This window comes from Parasteatoda tepidariorum, chromosome 11 (assembly GCF_982258835.1).
Source record: "Parasteatoda tepidariorum strain Cologne lab strain chromosome 11, Ptep-v5.0, whole genome shotgun sequence".
Classification (NCBI taxonomy): Eukaryota; Metazoa; Arthropoda; class Arachnida; order Araneae; family Theridiidae; genus Parasteatoda; species Parasteatoda tepidariorum.
The window spans coordinates 46,260,817-46,282,103 of record NC_141765.1 but is presented as its reverse complement, the minus strand read 5'-3'; the positions used below and the strand labels follow the sequence as shown (position 1 = coordinate 46,282,103).

Sequence of the window (21,287 nt, the reverse complement as noted above, 5' to 3'; positions counted from 1 at the left end):
ATTACTGAAGTTAAAATGGACCACACACGAAGAGGCTTGTTAACTATAGTCTAGATATTGAAAGAGGAAATTAGGCTTGGAGAATAAAGGAATACAGAAAATTATATTAAGAACATTTTCATTCGACATTATTGAGGCACATATTTTAGAAGTGATTCAGTTTTATAGTTTGACATTAACGGGAAAATATATTTAAACAAAAAATATCAATAAATTTGAAAGTGTATCTAATTTATATTAATTTATGTACAACCAGAAAATAACATTGTTACTTTTTCTCAAATTTGTCAGTCACATAAGCATAGCTACTAACTCAGCAAAAAAACCAAGTGAATTGCTGAATTTTACCAGTTTTTCGCATTAATAGTTACGAAATATAAACCATCGTTTTTAAAAAAAATAAGTTTGCTCGCAAAATAATTTTTATCTGGAGTGAATGTATTTCAATTGCACACTGGGAAAAAAAGTATGATCAAAGTTACCAAAATATGGTAAAATTTACCGTGTTTCTGAATCTATGGGACCAGGAAAAAGCTCGATAATTTTTACCGAGGCGCTTTGGCAATGATTTTGGTAAAATTAACAAAAAAATATGGTTTTATATTATGTGATAAAATTTGATAAACATGGTAAAAGTTGGTAATTTTACCATGATACCTTTGAACACGGCATAAAACCATTTATTCAGTTAAATTAAGTTTTCAGTTTTGTATTTTTTAATAAAAGTGTGGTAATAAGAATTATAATTTTGAAAACCAGAGTTTCTGATAAATTGTTGCCATGTGAACAGAAAAACTACCAAATCAATTGTTTAAATACCCTATTTTGGTTTTATTAACCAGAATAATGTTTTTTTTTTTTTTTTTACAGTACGGTATGGTAGTACAGTACGGTAGTTTTACCAAAATGTTTTTTTCTCCGTATAATGATACAATTAACTAAGAATAGTGTTGTATAATGCGTACTGCATTTTAAGACTGTCGAATATTTGCCCAAATCAATATTGTTTGTATCCTTAGTAAATATTTATCTGCGATGATATTAAGTTTAGCTTAAAAGTGGCGAAACTACAGCCTTAGCGATTAACATTTAAAGTTTGTATCACAAGTAAATATTTAAATGCGATGATATTAAGTTTAGCTTGAAAGTGGCAAAACTACAGCCTTAGCGATTGACATTTATAGTTTGTATCCCTAGTAAATATTTAAATGCGATAATCTTAAGTTAAGCTTAAAAGTGGCAAAACTAGCCCTAGCGATTAACATTAATAGCTTGTATTCCTAGTAAATATTTATATGCGATGATATTAAGTTCAGCTTAAAAGTGGCAAAACTGCAGCCTTAGCGATTAACATTTATAGTTTGTATCCCTAGTAAATATTTAAATGCGATGATATTAAGTTTAGCTTAAAAGTGGCAAAACTAGCCTTAGCGATTAACATTAATAGTTTGTATTCCTAGTAAATATTTATATGCGATGATATTAAGTTTAGCTTAAAAGTGGCAAAACTACAGCCTTAGCGATTAACATTTAAAGTTTGTATCCCAAGTAAATATTTAAATGCGATGATATTAAGTTTAGCTTAAAAGTGGCAAAACTACAGCCTTAGCGATTGACATTTATAGTTTGTATCCCTAGTAAATATTTAAATGCGATGATCTTAAGTTAAGCTTAAAAGTTGCAAAACTAGCCCTAGCGATTAACATTAATAGCTTGTATTCCTAGTAAATATTTATATGCGATGATATTAAGTTCAGCTTAAAAGTGGCAAAACTGCAGCCTTAGCGATTAACATTTATAGTTTGTATCCCTAGTAAATATTTAAATGCGATGATATTAAGTTTAGCTTAAAAGTGGCAAAACTAGCCTTAGCGATTAACATTAATAGTTTGTATTCCTAGTAAATATTTATATGCGATGATATTAAGTTTAGCTTAAAAGTGGCAAAACTACAGCCTTAGCGATTAGCATTTATAGTTTGTATCCCTAGTAAATATTTAAATGCGATGATATTAAGTTCAGCTTAAAAGTGGCAAAACTGTAGCCTTAGCTATTAACATTAATAGTTTGTATCCCTAGTAAATATTTATATGCGATGATATTAAGTTTAGCTTAAAAGTGGCAAAACTACTGCCTTAGCGATTGACATTTATAGTTTGTATCCCTAGTAAATATTTATATGCGATGATATTAAGTTTAGCTTAAAAGTGGCAAAAGCGATTAATATTTATAGTTTGTATCCCTAGTAAATATTTAAATGCGATGACATTTAGTTTAGCTTAAAAGTGGCAAAACTACAGCCTTACCGATTGACATTTACAGTTTTTAGGTATGAAACTGAAGTGAAACTTTTTGAAAGATAACGAAAGTAAACTAGAGCATGGATGAAAAAAAGTTCATAGCTTTACACCAGGGCTAAAGAGAATAGAAGGGCTAGTTCACTCCGCTCTTAGAGCTGAAGCTACGATTTCCCTCCTCATGACGTCACTGTGTCCACAGATCTCGGAGATCGTAAGCAAAGATATGATAACTTAGCATCTTTCTCTTTGTAAAAATAAGTTAGACTTTTTCTGGTTATTAGCCTTCAAACTTTACGTAATTAACACATTATTTCCGTTCATAAACATAGTTCAAAAAAAACTTTCTTGGTTATTATATTAAAAAAAATACCATTTTAAACTTATAAAAATGTTTTGCTAGTTGGTGAAAATGACACGATAAATACTTTAGTTTAAAAAGTTCAGTTTTAGCTTTAATTATTAAGAATTTTTTATTATTTAAGAATTTATATATTTAAGAATTTAATTATTAACATTTTTTAATTCTTTTCACCTGCCTTTCTTTATGAAGTAACGAGGCGGTTTCTATTTAGATAATGAATTTTTTTAAAAGTTCTTTACGACAGAATAAACGTATTGCTGTTTTATATTAACTGTGTCATTTTGAAATCCATTCTTTACATAGTTGTTCATTTACTTTAGGGAACGCGCAAAAAATTATACATTTTCCTTTTGTTTTTGTATCAGAATTTTTGCAAGTTGCAATCGCGCAAACTGGCATTTCGATAATAGTTTTAAATTCTTCTAAATTCACTGCAAAAACTGAGGAAAGTCATTATAGAAAATAGCAAATATCTTAGAATATCTCGCAAAAAGAAATGATCCAATATTAGTTAGAGCTAGTAAGGCCAAACGCTCCGTTCTTGAAGTCAAAGTGCGAGCTTTGCCAAAGTGAGCCAAAGTGACGTCACTAGAGTGACGTCGGAGGATCGGCGCGGCGAGAGATACTTCAAAGGAGTGAACCAGCCCTTCTATTCTCTTTAGCCCTGGCTTTACACAGTCTTCGGAGTTGAGTTTATAAAGTTTCGTTTTGACAACCCTGTATGATCTGCGTTAGAAATAATATATATATTTTTTTAAAGTTTTATAAATATTTAAGTCTAAAAGAAATATTTCTCTCAATATGTGTTAAACAAAAATAATTCAAAATGCATAGTTAATACTTACATTAATATAAATTTATAATTAATAATTTTTATTTCTAGATCCACCTATGTTGCAAACAAACGAAACTTCTCGTGAGATGGTTGTAAGCCCTCATGAAACTGTTAATATGGATTGTCCTGTTCGACGGAATCGAAAAAATATGTTCGAGTGGTATAAAGAAAAATCTCAAATGATAGAATTCCCTGACGAAAGATTCAAAATATTAAGCAACGGAGTACTCAAAATTAAAGATGTTACTTACAGTGATACTGGCGTATACCGTTGTAGAGCTATAAATGGATACGGCAGCGTGGAATTTAACACAACACTACTTGTGATTGGTAAAAGCAATACTTTAATTAAAATTATATTTAAGAATAGGCTGCTAATTAAAGTTAAAAAATGTATGTGTGGATCTGTATGACAATTATGTATATAAGATAGATTATGATGGATTCATTCTCTAATTCATAAGATAATAAGACCCTTAATATAACAAAACTTGGAATTGTTAAATAAAACAAATTTAAAATATTAAACAATGGAACACTCAAAATTAGAGATGTTACTTACTGGTGAGTGCCGTTGTAGAGCCATAAATAGATACTGCAGTGCAGAATTTAACACAACACTTCTTATGATTGGTAAAAGCAATATTTTTTTTACAATTATATGTAAAAACTTACTGTTAATTAAAACTAATAAATACATGTGGGGATCTGTTTAAAATTAATAAGATTAATTACATAAGATTAAAAATACATAAGATTAATTATGTTGGAGTCTTTCCCCCTCTTTCTAATTAATAATACCTGTAATAGGGCAAAACTCAAAATGCCATGTTAGTAGCCTTTAAACATTTAAAATTATTTAGTAACATAATGCAACACAAATTTTTATGATCTCTAATTCATGAATTTATATGCAACATAAATTTATGAGAGGTTAATCTTTAATTTTTTTAAATAAAAACCAGCAATTTCAATACATGTAAGATTTGTGAAAATTTAATAATTCACAATTTTTTTAAAAAGGATAAGTTTGTTTAAAGGGTATAGTTACTGAAAATATTATAAAGTACCCATTCAAAAAAGTAATTGATATGACATAAGTCATTAGATATCAGTATAAAATCCAAATTAAGTGGTTTAAAAACTGAGCTACGTGGCTTAAATTATTTTTAATTTCTAAAATGTTCTATTAAACACTTCACTTAATAATAAGAAAAATTGAACTGAAAAAGTTGTTCAAATAAAATTTCAGTTAAAAAATTAAATTTTGCTGAATATAATATAAGACGATTATTTTCAGGCAGAGTAATTTTTGTAGTTTCCTAAATGTAATGCTCTCATCGTTATTTAAAATGCAGTAGTCTTTACTAATTACTTCAATTTTTGGAATCAGAGTTTCATTGGAGACATTATTAGCACAAATAAATGACATGTCTCCTCATTTTCATGTTTTTTTAAAAATTCTCTTAGGTCCTGTTGCCTGGGCTTAAAAAAAGTCCTTTAAAATGGTCAGGATATCTAATCTAATTAGAAAAATAAGAATTGATTTTGTGATGATCGTTAAGAAGCTGATTAGTACCACCGACCAGAAACTGTAATCATTTGCTTATGACATAGTGAAGATCGCTAAAATTATTTTCTGTCAGGTTATAATTCTCATATTACTTGTCTGTAAGATTTTTTCATGTATTTAAGGTTCTGAAGGGTATGAAAAAGACTATCACGATTATGACTACGGTTACAGCCAAGAGATATTACCAGAGGGTGATTCAAAGATTAGTTTAACCTGTAAGTTCAGAGTTTTTTTTTGATTTTACCATTTTTTGATTTTATTTAATCAATTCAATCATTTTTTGATTTTATTTAATTTACAGCATATTGCATTTTTGTAATAAGTTTTGTGTGTGTGTATATATATAATAAGAATACAAGGAAAACAAGGAAATAAATAAAAAGGACAAAAAAATAAAATTAGCACACAAAAAACTATTAAAAATATCTAAAAAAGTTTTAAAAATTCTTTAAAAAAATTTTTCAAAAATTTTTTCAAAAATTAAGAAGCCAGAAAACAAAATGACGAAAATATATAATCTCGTCGTCAACACGCACGGTTATATCCACAAAATAAAGTGCTTTCTAATATTGTATTAATGTGTTATTAGAGAGATTTTACATAGCGTTCATTTAACACGAATCTTATTTTCTACTCCTTAGCGATACTGTGAGTTGTAAGAAAAGTTTCGCGGACGCGATTGTCAACTCGAAGAACATTAGAAACCGTAACGCTTTGCAAAATCCGTACAGAAATTTGTGAATACCCTTTCCAACATTAATTCCTATCTTAACTTAAACATACAAAGAAAGTATTTAAATGTTTTGCTTTAAATAAAATGAACTCTTTATTTCAATAACTTTCCCTAACCTAACCTATAAAGCAATAATAATCTTTTTCAGATAAACCACGAATTTTACGTGTCTCTGATAAAGTTTCGCCTATTATTAAGAAAGTTGGAGAAACATTCAAGTTACAGTGTGTTGCAACAGGATTGCCAGCACCTGAAATGATATGGTACAAAGATGGAATAAAAATTAACAGTGCCAAAACAGGAAAATGGGCATTACCTTTTACGGAAGCAATTCTTACAGACAGTGGCAATTACACATGTGTAGCAAAAAATATTCTTGGAAAGGACAGTCACTCCTTTTTTCTTATTATAGACCGTAAGTTTGTATTATTTACTTTGATGTAGAACATATAGTATGTAACTTTATTTTTCCTCATAATTTCTAAGCTCGTTGTGACATTTGTCATATGACTTTATAAGGTTCAAAAAGCCTTCAAGGAAAAAATCAGGGCTCTGCATACAGAAGAAGGGTTGATAGGTTGAAGTGATTTTGCATTGCTCCAAAGCAAGCGCTTCAGTCGAGATTCCTCTTCCAAGCGAGAAAAACTGGGGTGCGAAATCAGGACTGATGGCGGAGGACCAAAGTTCTCCCAACCAAACGTTGCAATATGGTTTTGCGTTCCCATACCAGAGTGTCGAATTATCATCTTAGCAACAGAACGCCAGATGAAGCCCAGGCGGCTTTGTCTAAATAGGCTCCTTCAATTTTGACGGGGTGTAATAGTACCACGTAGCATTGATACTCCCAACCTCCAAAAGGTCCCGCAACTAAACTCCGGGCCTAGTCTCTCCTCTGCTTTGCGCTGGCACTGCGAGATTGTCATTTGCTTGATCATGGTTGAACGATACCTAATGATATATTGGTGTCTTTTACAATCTGCTTGATCATGGTCGAACGATACCTAATGAAATACGTGTCTTTCACGTCCAACCGCTGTCTTATTTACCCCATAGCTGTTCAATTTCCTGGAGAAAAAAACTACAAGGCAAACTTAATTTTGGACGCTGCCTCTTATAATTTGAGGAAAGAAAGGGAGCTCCGAAAAACTATCATTTGACATCGTAAGACAAGAGCAGTGAAGGGTCAAAAATTATTCAACATAAGTAGTAGAGTATTGGCCAGCCGTTTTCAGATTAGAATTTTAATTTTGAACTGAAACTTGATCAGTTGTAAATGGTTTAAAGCATTATTTCGAATATAAATTAGTTTTTCACTGATTTTATGTAATTTATGCCGTTTGATGAATTCAAAATATTAGATTTTTCTTATTTTTTTATTGTGAGTCAAAATTAATGTACTTTCCTCTTTCGATGGGAATATTCTAACTGAGCGAGGGAATATTTATCTAAAGGTATGGTAAAAATTATAAATTAGTTTTACTTTTCATAAAAGTCAAATTTTAAGCAAGAATAGGAATCGTAAGTATTCGATATTTTCGTATATAAAATATTCTTGAAAATAAACTGTTTTAGTTTCATTATGATTTAGTTTTAAAATATTGCACTCAAATTAGAAAATTTGGGTTAGCTGATTTTGACCAAAAAGTTTTGCAAAACTAATTTTTTTCTTTAAAAATAATTCATGCTGGTATTTTTCATTTGTTTTAATTTATTTATTTACCTATTGTTATCGACAAAATAAAATCCAAAACTTTGTTACATATGTCTAAACTGTAATTTTGATTTAATTCAGCTTGTTTATGGATGCATTCGATGAAGTTAAGTAATACCTAACAATGAAATTCTTTGTTTTCATTAAACTGATATCGTTATATTCCGCTTTATAAAGAAACTTTCAACAAACTTTTAAGCTTTAATTAAAATATTCGACCTGTTAAAGTCAAATAAATTAATTAAGTAGTTCAGTTACCTGTAAAAACATCACATGAAAAGGCTTTCACAATTTCTAAAGTATTTTCATTTTTATTCAATTATTTATTTTTTAAGAAAAGAAAGAAAAAGAAACATTGAAACACGCGTAAGTCATTACGTGCTTTCATTATTATTTAGCATTACATACTTGTATGCATCATACACTGAGGAAAAAAGTATGGTTAAATTTACTGCAAATTTTACCAGAATATAGTAAAATTTGCCTTATTCCTACCTCTATAGGAACACCAAAAAGCAAGTTAATTTCTAACGAAACGCATTGGTAATGATTTTGGTGACATTAGCAATGAAATATTATTTAATAATATTTGTCAAAATTTGGTAAATGTGGTAAAATTCGGTAATTTTATCATGATATTTCTAAATCATGCCATAAAAACCATTTATTCGATTAAATTTATCTTTGGTTTTATTACCAGAATGCTGGTCTTTTTCAACCAGAATTATCTTTACGATGCAATACGGTAATTTTACTAGATTTTTTTTCTAGTAAAACTAGAATATTAATGCTAAATAATAGTCTTCATAAAGTTGCCTTAAAAGTTACCATAAAAAGTTTTTGTGATAAGTTTTTGCCTTTTTCAAGAATTAAGTAGGCCATTACTTTTTAATTGAAATTACAATTAAAAATGAAAACTTTCAGCCTTTGGAAGTGCATTACAACTAAAACCAATACTTTCTGGAGGTAACATAACCATTGTTGAAGAAGGAGAAAAAGCTGTTATGGAGTGTTCCGTTGAAAGCTTTCCACTTTTACATATTGAGGTAAGTTTTTTTGCGTCAGACATTTTTCACGCCATAACTCTTATGCGTGTGTATGTTATACACGCGTATGTTAAAAAGATAGCATGATATAACAGGAGAAAATGTAACTGCAAGAATTTTTGAACTAAACCGTCATATGTTTAAAAGAAGAAAAGTATTTATTGTAATTGATTTAAACTTTAAAAAGAAGCTTTACTAGATTTATAATTTGACTGTTAGACGAATGCAATAAAAAATTATCAAATCATTAGTTACCGTATTACGAGTACGATGCATTATAATATCCAATGCTCGAAAAAGTATGCCATTATATATTTTTTTAATTTGAAATTGATTTAATTAAAGGCTGGTTAAATGAATATATCAATATGACGTTGCATTAGAAGAATAAAATCGCAAGTAACTGATTGTGAAGCAATTTCACGGATACTTTTCTTCACAGTAGCTTCGTATTAACAGACAATGTTTTCATTTTAATTTTTATTTTTATTTTTATTCAGTCGTAAGAGAAATTTCCATAAGTATGTGAGTTTTACCTTAAAAACACTTACAAAAACGATAAAATTTAATGTTTGAAAAATAAGCATTTAAATTCATATTAAAGATATTTTATTATAAAAGCCTATTTTTGGAATTTACTCTTTAGAATTTTATTTTTTAATTTCAAAATGGTACATATTTAAATTATCTATTAAAAAATAACTAAGCATTTGAAAGTAGTAAGTACAGTGAAACCTCCGTTAAACGGACATTCATGGGACCAAAAAATTTGTCCGTTCATGAGAGTTGTCCGTTTACGGGAAGGGTACCCTAATAACGAAATTTAATACCGTAAATTGTTTTTAGAATATTCTCAAAGATGTGGAAATAATTAAATAATATCTACAAGGATACTGTAAATATCTACAAGAGTATTTATTTAAACAATAAGAAAGATAAAAAAGAATATATAAGGAAGTTTGATATAAATACATAATTCTGGATGTAGCTACAGATAAATAAATATAATTTTCCTATTAGCATAGATACTCATGTTAGACATATGATACCAAATAGAAGCGTACTGTCCTCAGTCCGTTTCAATTAATAGGTTCACATCGCCTTACACCTACTTATCATTTGATACGGAACATGGTTAATACCTTCTTGGAAAATAAACCTCCCATGATTCACAGAAAAAAAAGTAATGCATACCTGTAAGTCAGGAGGACCTACGGAGATGATTATTCACAATTGATCAGCTATCAAGCGTCTGAATAAATGTTTCATTTATATAAACACCTCAAAGATTATACTTCTGTTCTCTTTTTTTTTTTACCCCAGTTGTGTTAAATACAGTCTTCAAATTGATAAGAAAATTAAAAAAATTTTCAATGGGGAAGAAGCATTGAGAGAAGTCATTTCAACTTGAGGGGTCTCATAACCTGTGTGGTCCAGATGAAAAGATCAAAAGATGCCGATGTCAGAATTATTTCAGGAGTGCAGTACCATTTTCTCTCCTTTCTTTACTAAGATAAGGCAAGGTGACAAGAGAAAGAATGATTTTTTGGTGGTGAAATAGCTTAACAATATTTTTAGTTATGGATTGGGCAAAAAGTTTCATTTACATGCTTTAAAAATGGTGAAAATTTGCATTTTTTTAGCTTGCAATTTATTTAGAAAAAGTAGTGTCCGGTTTGTAGAGATAAAAAACAACGTTTCAGGACCAAAATGACTGTCCGCGTCCGGTTACGGGAGTGTCCGCTTTGCGGAGAATGTACGTAATGGTTTATTCATAGAAGATTCCCGGGGAATTAAAAATATGTCCGTATTGAGAGGCGTCCGTTTTGCAGGAGTGTCCATAGCAGGAGGTTTCACTGTATATGTAATACTGATTCTTTCCAACATAATGTGGCAAAATCTATAGAGAATTTTAATTCTAGAATGAGTTAAAAACTGCAGCCTAATGTGCTGTATTGCACTTATTTCAGAAGTTTTTTACTATGATCGCAGCTCCAAATAATTTCTTAAGAACATACGCAGAGTAAGTTCATGAGTTTTCATATAACTAAGAGAAATAGTTATCATTTATTTACGTTCTTCAAGAAAAATAGCTTTGGAATGCTTTGAAAAAAGTCATTGTTCACTTAGTCGCTTTGGAATGCCTAAAATATTTACTATAATAAAGAAATCATTATCAGTATTTTAATTCAAAAAATGTCAATATTCAACGTGCATAGGGCTGGGTTGATGGTGAATGTTGAATGAAAAGAAAATTTTGTCATTTACAACACTGCTTTAAAACTACATTTCTTATTTACAACACTGTCACTTGTAAAAAAATAATCCCACAATACCTGTTGTAGGCGAGGGTAGGTTATGGATGTTAAGGCTCCACTATTTCGTGATCAACAGAATGATAGTGGTCAAGGCATACTTGGGTTCTAGAGATAGATTTAAGCCTAGAATGGCGTTATATGGTCTGGGGTTAGCATCGCGCACAATGCCACTTTTACATCCTTGGCATATCGATCAGAAGCTGGGTGGGCTTCGAGCCACCACTGACAATCGAACCCTATTTCTTCTCAATGACAGCTTAGTGCTTTTAATCATTGAGTCATCACGGCTCAGTGGTTAACCGATACAGCATCACAAACAAACCTGGTCCGGTCACATTACCTAGTGCAAAAGCATAACGATCGGACGTATCTCTACTCGTAATATAGACCGAAAGCATTATGAACGGATTTGATCTGGTCATTTACATTAAAGGGGAGAATCTGCATAGTCATAATCTATATAGAAGAGGGAACACTTTTAGTTCATTTTCAGCTCTGTTGTTGCTTATGCCCACTTGACCAACAGAAGCATTAAATCAAGTCCATGAACTCATACGAAAAGCTCCCAAAGCTATGTACTATTGCAGCAGGGTTGGAGACCAGGTGGCTCTTCTGGCAGTCAATCCACGATAGGATGTGGGCAGGAGCAGACTGGTTCACATTGCACTTAGGACAGGGTGGATAGACTTTAAGGCCCGCAACGTGACGTTGGGATCGAGTGATTTTCAGCTCTAAATCGGTAAAAGGTATTATGAATCATCTGTGTAAGATGAATATTGACATTAGTGTATAGTGAGAAAGAATGATATCTAACAAGTATTCCGGGCGACTATGTCCAACGATGGACTTCTAAACAATGTGTTTCTCCAAAGCGACTATGTAAATGACGACAATTCATAAATTACAGTGCTTCGAATATTCATAAATCCCAGTCTTATTTTTTTTTCTTCGTAAGAAAATCTTCCCAAAAATAATAAATACATGCCTGCGATGATTGGCATTTTGAGAAGTGTTCAGACGGTGTTTCTCCTTTTATAGTGGTTAAAGCAAGTTGACAAAGAAAACCCTGATGAAGAAACTGAGGAATCTCCTATTATGATGCAAGGAGAATTCTTCAATGTTGTTGACAATGAACACCAAGTGGAAACAATTAGAGACGGTAATATGCACTATCATAGGCTCCTCATTGAGAATGCTCAATTGCGTGATGCTGGTAAATATGTTTGTTTAGGGGCTAATACACGAGGATATGAATACCGGTTTGCTTTCCTGGAAGTAAAGCGAAGTGAGTAATTTTATTGTTTTTATATTGTATTGTACAAATTAGTTGCGACAAAGAAAAAAAACTCTCCTTAAAAAAATATACTTTTAATTATTCTATGCCTTTATATACTCGCGCATACATACTTGTAATGTGTCTTCCTCTGTAGCAATAAACTCTTGAAGACATTTTAGCATTGACTCTATAGATTAGTTCATAGCTTAATTTCATCATTTTGGAACTAGAAATTGTTTACAGCATTATTAATTATACGTTTTCCTTTCGTACATTCCACCATACTTAAAATATTCTTCAAAATAATTTTCAAGCTCACAATAGGCTTAAAATCATATGAATATACATGCAAATCAAGCAGTATAACTTTGATTCTCTAGTGTGAATCTCCTGACTATTTTTGAATTGTGAAAAGGGGCTAACTCATGCTAAAATGCCTGAACTAACATTTGATTGTATTGAATAATCCTACGTCATAATTTTTATATGTATTTTCTTGAATGCTTCATAACGGGGACTAAGCTTACAATGCCATTTGCTTAAGAAAAAGACCCAAAATATTTGCTTCAGCGTTTTACAGTTTGTTCAACATGCTTTGGTCAAGAATGAATTTTTAAAAAAAACTCTTGTCCAAATTGATTTGCACAGCATAGTAGAATGTTTGATTTACTAGGCTGTTCATCCAAAAATTAGGCTACGTATAAATACTTTCAAATAAACCCATGAATTTTTTCATGTGTTACCCATAATACTTTTAGGAAAATTATGAAAATAAAATAACTTAAAATTTTTAGATCATTCTGTAAAGACAACTTTATAGTTAATCTGGTATAAGTCCCATTTTATTTTAACACTTCGAGCTTTTTTCCTTATTATATGAAATAATTTTTAATGTTATTGTTGAAGTATGTAATGATAGATGAAGGCCTTTTCAAAGTTCAGATTTGGATTCAAAAGCAAATTCATTTGTAAAAATTGTTCTGTAAGATTACACATTTTTGTCATTTTCTAAGTAACCATTAGCGAGTGGATTATCGGAAAGATACACTCTTAACAGTTTTCAGACTTAAGTGTACCATTTACAATTAGTAGTAAAATTTATCATTTTTCAGTACCATTTATAATTAGTAGTAAGATTTATCATTTTTCAGTAACTTCAGCACGTATCAGAATTATTTTTATAGTCTTTATGTTCATTAGTTACATTTTCAAGAAAAAACTCATTCAAGTTTTTATTTGCGAAAAATGAGTCATAAAACGAACGTAATTTGTCTGGTATTCGCTAATAGGGAACTTAAGAGGTAAGAATTTTGCCCTCAATTTAATAATATTTGCTGCGTAATTGCTGCTTCACAGCTGCTTAATGTGCATTTGCGTCATTTAAAGTTTGATTTTTATTTTGTTTACTCCTTTTCTTATTAATATCAACAAAATGCAGAATGTTTTCAGTTTTTTATTTTTTTTTTAAATGTCTCCTGAATTTATAACTTTTTTTGAGGATTAAATATCACATTATGATTCAAAATTTATCTGAAAACCTTCAAAACCTTCTAGTGAACCCGGTAGCGGAATTTACAGTGTCTATCTACAGCAGAATCTTCATGAAAACCAGATTTGTCTGTGACCCGAACATAGTCAGAAAGAGACTATTATTGTAAAAATTTAGCTTAATCTAACATGCGTACAGCAAAACTAGCACGTATAAGGTAAATAAATACTATGCACAAAAATTTTATATATTTTTTATTTTAAATTCAAAAAATTTATACACTTTTAAATAAATGGAATAATTTAAATGTTAAAAATGGAACAAGTTCCTATACTGTCTAGAAACAAGTTATTAGATTAAAGTTTTTGGAAATTAAGAATTTACTTTTAAATTTTTCTTGTGATTAATTTTTTTTATCTTTTAAAATTTTTTAAAATTCCAGTTAATTAAAAAACATTATTTGGAAATTTCGGAAGTCATCACTATTATTTTGCTTATATAAGATTAGCAAATTAGCAGAAAGATTAGCAAACAAATTTTAAGAACCTAAAATAAATAGTTATTGAAATAAAAATGATTTGTCTTTTTCTCCTCTCAGTAATACTTTAGGCTGGTTTTTAAAATTTAAGATGGAAAATAATCTTCGAGTGCTCTGATAATTTTGATTTTTTTAATATAAGATGAAAAATAATCTTCGAGTGCTATGATAATTTTTATTATTTTAATATAAGATGAAAAGTAATCTTCGAGTGCTATGATAATTTTTATTATTTTAATATAAGATGAAAAATAATCTTCGAGTGGTATGATAATTTTTATTATTTTAATATAAGATGAAAAATAATCTTCGAGTGGTATGATAATTTTTATTATTTTAATATAAGATGAAAAATAATCTTCGAGTGGTATGATAATTTTTATTTTTTAAATATAAGATGAAAAATAATTTGTAGAAACTCTAATAATCTACAGCGCCTGGTGCTGTGATGGAGGATTTTTGCTAGTGAGTTTTAGAAGTACGTTGGTGGAATAGAGTTACACAATATACTCAATTGAAAAATTAATAAGTTTTGCATTTCTATCTATTTTGAGTACATAAGTTAATTCTTTTTGCAGAAGGAGTCAGATTCGAGACTTCATTCGACTTTACGATAATTGTGACTGTTTTAACCATCTCTGTTGTCGTATTAGTTGGAATATTTTCCTGCTTAATGTATTGCAATCCTCGAAAGAGACCTGCTCAAGGCATGAAAGATGCTATATCTAAAGATGAAGCTATTCCTATGCAACCTCAGCCTTCTTTACCATTAGGCAACCACCAAACATCTTTAATGCCATCAGGAGTGTTTGGTAATTTCGTGGAGGATAATTCTTCTATGATATTTATAGAATATGGTCCTCCTAACACACCTGTTGAATATAATCGTCATAATGGAACTCGTAAGCACGGCAAGAAGAAGAAAAACTCCCACGAACTTAATCCTTACAGATTATGCCCGAACAATTTATCAGTAGTATAAATGCTCACCAAAATCCTATTTTGTCATTAAATGTAAGAGAATTTACATTCTACTTACTTTTTTTAGATCTTATGATAACGTGTTTTTTATCCTAAATGTTCCTAATAGTACTATGTGATATACTTAGGTGAGCCAATTGTACATAGTTGTATAGATCATTTGGTACTTCATGAAAAATTACCACCTATTTACTCTTAATTGTCTCGTTTGGTATTTGTTATCAGCTAAATGCTGTTTTCCTGTAGAGTTTATATGAAAAAATTTCTAACATTTTTATACGATGAACCATTTTATAAGCAACTTACTTAACCTTTTATTGCCAAACTAATAGTACTCATGCCATTGATGATTCAGCAATGATTTTAAAGACATTTTCCATGAGCACGATTATTTTTTTATAACTTCATATGAAGTGTTTTACTTTTTGCAAAATTCTAAGATTTTATAGAATTATTAAATTAATAATAAATGCATTTCAATGATAAATATCTAACAGCTACTTTTTGTTCTAAAGCATTAATAATGATTTTTTAAAAAAATATCAAAATGCAGTTCGTCAAATCATTAATTTGAAATCAGCGTCAGAATTGGAAATAGGCCATCCACAAAAACAAAAAGAAAAAAAATGGACTTATAAGACACTTAAAGTAAAGAACTTTTCAAAAACTTTCAGGAAAGAACTTTCAACTTCTTTCCTCCTTAAACCATTACGAGAATCATATTCTTACTTATAAATCCATAAATAAAAGGTATGTTTCCGTGATCAAAACGACATAATGTATCATGGTTATAAGATGATAACCGACATCAAGCCTTTAGATCAGCGTTTTCCAATTTTTTTCCGAAATGGAACTCTAAATGATCGATCATTTTTTGGTAGAAACCCGACTTTATAAATAAAGCTCAGTAGCATTTGTGAACATTTTAATCAAGGAAAAACAAAGAATTATTTTGAAAATATTTAATGTAAAAAATTAATTTTTTAGCGTCGTTCTATCAATGGCAGTCTCTATATTAATTAATTAGGTTTTAATGTCAGGCAGTTGATTTCACAGGGCTGGAGAGGCATCTAGTCTAGTTCTGAAATTGTTCTTAACGTATGCATAAGCTGAAAGCAGCATATCATACTTTAACTGTAACATTTAAACTGTTACAAAAATTGAGAATGGCTATAAAGGAAAACATTTTTCGATATTGTTTAATTTAGTTATTTAGTTTTGAATTGGAAAACTTGGATAGGAATACAATTTTTTATAAATGTGCTTGCTTTTCATAACTTATTCATTGCGCACATGTCCTAAAATAGATTGCAGTAGATCCCCGAAGTCAAGTATTATTGGCTGCTGTTAGTGAGCGAGTGGGTAACCACTTTGATCAGCCTGGTCGAAGGGGTCACCCACTCACTTTGATCAGCTCCTCGTTTAACCGTTCTACCGTAATGTGGTCGAATTTCTGCGCAGATCATCAGGGTACTAAGAGGGAGGGGGAGCCATGCCCTCCGCAGAGTATAAAAATTGTGATGGCGTGTCTTTGGATCATCCTCAGGGATGACATCAATTGTCCATTATGCATTCGATTCAGTGCGACGTAAATAAAGTACAACTACTTTTAGATATAAAAATGTATTTACAAGTTTAAAAATTCGTATCTGTAAAAAAATCCTAACTCTTCAAATCCCGTGGAGCATCTTTTGGGAACCTCTACTTTAGATCACAAGACATTACAAACTGATAGTAACGTATATAATATGATTTAAAGTTGATATTACTAAACATTGTATATGCTATTGATGTGAACTTTGTATTATGTGATGTTACTTGATGTACTCGATTTTGTAAATTGTTGCATATTATATTTGTTATGTTGCGTTTTGAATTTGTTGTACTATGTTTTGTATTTTTGTATTGTACTTCCGAATCATATTTTGTATTATTAGTGTATTTGGAAGTGATTTTTGAATTTTGTTTTTTAATGACTAAAGTCACTATTATAAATTAAGAAGGAATATTTATAACATGAATATTTACAGTTCAAATTTAATATGCAGGGTAACAATATTTGACACACAAGAGGAAATTGTCTTAATAAACTTTTGAATACTTGATAAGATTTTGATAAAACTTAGTGGTTAAATGCAGGGCTTAATATGATTTTTTTTTCATTTTTTTATTTTATTTATTTTGTATACCCTCTTTTGATATTGTTCATTTTTTGGTGAAAATGTCAAAATATAGCTTTTTTGAATGCATATATTTTTTGAACGTCAAAGCCCCCTATTCTCTTAGTCTCAACCTTTATGACTTAAATTTCTTCAACAATATTTAAGACAAAGCTTACTCAATCCACACCTAAGTCATTGCTGAGTTCAAAACTATTTTTAATTCATATTACGTCTTTTGAAAAAATCTGTTCAATTAAATTCGCAGTCAAACAAGTTTCAAACTTTGCAATGCATATATTTTTATATTTGTAATAAATCAATACCTGTACTATAGTGAATTAAATATGAACAAAACTGGTTCGATTAAATTTTCCACAGGAATATAGATCTAGAAAGTGTTCATAGATCAGGGGTTGTTCATTCATTAGGCAGTTGGTCCTCTGATATGAGCGTTATAATAAACAGTTTCCAAAAGTCATGTCTCAGTGCAGAAAGCACCTAATTATTTAAGTTTCAGATGATGGAGATTATAAATCCTTCGAAATTTGTAAAATTATAGTTCCGATATGAGCGGGAACCCCGGGAGTATGAGTCTTTACATAGCACAAAGAATTTTTAATATCCTGAGAATCTTGCTTAAAGATCAGCAGCAAGTACTAGCATGCCCGAAAAAAACATCAAAGCCGTCTTGATTTGAGCGAATTGACGCAGATTCTCGACTTTTCAAGACTTTCAGAAAATTTTCTGTGTCGACTTAAAGCAAAGGGCCTTGAGAGAATATTTTAATCTGTAATCAGAAAATTTCTGAAGTGTTTACCTTCTCTTTTGCCGAAAACCTAACTTTAAAACTTACACTATGGAGATGTGATTTTTTTTTTCTCTTTTACTGTGTCTTTCGTATTTATAAGCCGGAGGATATTCACTTCCTAAGAGCCAGGCTGTTATCAACACTTCCTAGGTCTATGCTCCTTTCTCAAAAATGAAAAACGATCAGTATTTGTAATATTTCTTCCAAGTAACAATAATAAGTAATGTATATCAAATAATTATAGGTATGCAAAGACTTTTATCTGTGATATTTATATGGTTATAAATGAGAATAAGCATAAATGTTTGTTTTCATTGTACTCAATACCAATAGCCCGAGAGGCGACGTCACAAAATGCAAGTCATTATACCTTACTGATTGGCATATTTGTTGTAGGCTATTTGATAACTGTCGAAGTCTTTTGTTAGGCTGGTGGCAGTCAGTGTAGTGCATTGTAAAGAGACGTAAGCATTTTGGAGAACCGGATATTCTAATTACCCAAAAACATACACAAAATGTTAAAACTACCGACTTTTTGGTGACGCTACCTCTTGGACTAAACATATTTATGAGTGTATCTACATATCTGCCTTGCATATCTCATCTTTGTATGTTTCTGTATTTCAAAAAAAATAAAAAAAATCCGTTTTTTTTTTTCATTTTTATCAAATTTTAAATTTCCAAATTCAGCAAATGAAGGATATATATAGTATGTATATATTTAGTATATATTGAGTAAAATCCGATATATAACATTCTGATATTGCATAAAAAGATTTCTGAAAAGGATTTTTTTTCCGATCAACTTATAAAGGATTTAGGATTGCATTTAGTAACATCATTACACGAATTTGATTTATTTCAATGGTCTACATACAATATTGACTGATGGTCAGGTTACAGAATCTCTTATGAAGTGAAGTAAATTCAGTTCTTGACAATAGAGGTCAAAGATAGGTGGTCAACTTGACGGTTTCACTGATACAAATATGAATATTTGTACAAATAATTTGAGTGATAATGTTTGATCTTAAGAATGAATGATTATAATTGAAACAATTTCATATTCAACGAACAGATAGATATTTCTCAAAATCTATCTAAGAACCTTGTAATTTAATATAATGCCTAAAAAATGGATAATTGTTTTAAATATAATGTCTATGTTTATTATCAGACTTATATAAAAGAGTTGGGGACAGACATTATATTTCAATTGGTTATAAATATTATTGATTACGAGTAAAGTTTACAAATAATCAAGAACTTGAAATCATAATTATGTGCAAGCATGATTCACAATGATAATTATATTCATGATAACATATATTTATAGTTTTGATCATAATAATCATGATTCTGTGCAATATTGCTTAAAAGCAATCATAATTTACTATTAAAAGTAGTCAGTATTAGTTGATTACAAAAATCTGGATTTCAAGCTATTGTATGTTGTTCAGATCAATGTAATTTTTGAAATCCTTTTTCTGTATTTATATTTTCTCCTAAATTTTAATCTCGTTTATAAATAAATTAATTAATTAAATATTTGAAGTGGAACACATGAAGCATCCATTAAACAGAGTTTTTAAAATAATTTTCGTGAACATTTTTATTAAAAATTATTATAATTTTAATAAATAAATTTATTTCCATTTCATTATTATTATTTTTTTCATTGATTTTCAGAATGAAGTAAAAATGACCATTAAATGCTATAGCACAATAATTAAAATTATAAGATGTAATTTAAAGAATTGAAATAATTATTAAAAAATTGAAAAAATAATAATTTAAATATTATTCATAAAATGATTAAAAATAGACCATGATATCCTATCTCTGGGCTGAATGTTACCGAAAATTTTAAAAAGAAATGTTTTTACAAGTAATTATTAACTGAACTAAGCCACTTTTTTGCAGAAAAGTCTTCATTACATGTCCATCATGTAAATGAAGAATTAAAAAATTATGAATTATATTATAAATATAATATAATTCATAATATATATTATGAATATAATTATGAGAAGGTAAATTATAGCAAAGAAAGGTCAGGTGACAGAGACCACATTGTTTTGAGAAAATAAATATACCTTAAACCTTAATTTAATTTCATCATAACAAGACCTATATTTTGGATGGTTTGGGTTCACCTGAATTTTTCTGTGCCCAATAGAGTTTTTACTATTTTTGAGCAATAGTACTTGTCGTTGAAAATTTCTACGACAGATAGCAGCACAAAAATATTACAGTAAGCCTTGGAAGAAAAGGGCAAAAATTTATGAAAATACATAAAGAACTCTTTTAAATTTTTCATCAGTGCTGCCATCTACTAACTTTTTTAAACTCTACAAGTAACATTTGTAGAAGATAATAGAATAATATGTATTCAATCATAATGAAAGATAGTGCATAAAGAAGAAAAAATGTTTCACGAAATCTAATTAGTCACAAAGTCTAATGAACTGCAAATCTAAAAATTTAAAGCAATTTTGTTCTTAATTTAAACTTTTGATTTTGTACCGTTTCTTTTTTAATTACAATTGTTCTTTGCCCACTTACATCTGTAAGCCTCGTGTTGTACTCCGTGAAACATGAGAACTTGTTTAATAATTTAAATTAAAAAAAGTCTAATTAGTTTGAAGCTAAGTTTAATTAGTTTGACTGAACACATGATATATTGTAATAAAATTTTAATAATAATAAATAAATGAAAAAAGAATTGAAATCTTGTTAGCCCTGTTTATATACTGGGTTTTATTCTAAAAAATTGCACTGTAAGTAAAATAAAAATATCAGTGTATTTAGCTCTTTATTAAATATAATAATATTATAATTTAATATTAACTGTAGGCTTTAAATTTTGTCTAGAAAAATAACCACAACAAAAAGGAGCACAAAAAATTATTTAAAAAAATCGAAAAAAAGATATATACGAAATAATATCAATAGATTATATTACTTCAGGAAACTCACTAAATTCTTTCTAAATTAGGTAAACAAAATTATCTTAACACTGCTATACTTTACGTCAATGGTAACTATATTTGTTTTTAATTAAAGCCAACAAGAAATATTTTATGAGACAAAATTGTTAGCATAAAAATGATCAAAATGTTTTAAAATATGAGCATTTTTATCTAACAAAAGAAT

General features: G+C 29.4%; 1 protein-coding gene across 2 annotated transcripts in view; it reads left to right on the top strand.

The window, feature by feature from the left end:
* LOC107445728 (fibroblast growth factor receptor-like 1) overlaps positions 1-18,777 on the top strand; it is a 42,769-nt gene extending 23,992 nt beyond the window's left edge. Inside the window, exons 3-8 of one of the 2 annotated variants that reach the window (XM_016060202.4) lie at positions 3,545-3,826; positions 5,192-5,284; positions 5,951-6,217; positions 8,438-8,559; positions 11,916-12,162; positions 14,759-18,777. In XM_016060202.4, coding sequence (XP_015915688.1) covers positions 3,545-3,826; positions 5,192-5,284; positions 5,951-6,217; positions 8,438-8,559; positions 11,916-12,162; positions 14,759-15,162 — 1,415 coding nt within the window. In that variant the 3' untranslated portion in view covers positions 15,163-18,777. The remainder of the gene's footprint in view (positions 1-3,544; positions 3,827-5,191; positions 5,285-5,950; positions 6,218-8,437; positions 8,560-11,915; positions 12,163-14,758) is intronic. The other variant, XM_087154368.1, reaches the window with a different exon arrangement.
* The last annotated feature ends 2,510 nt before the right edge of the window (positions 18,778-21,287 follow it).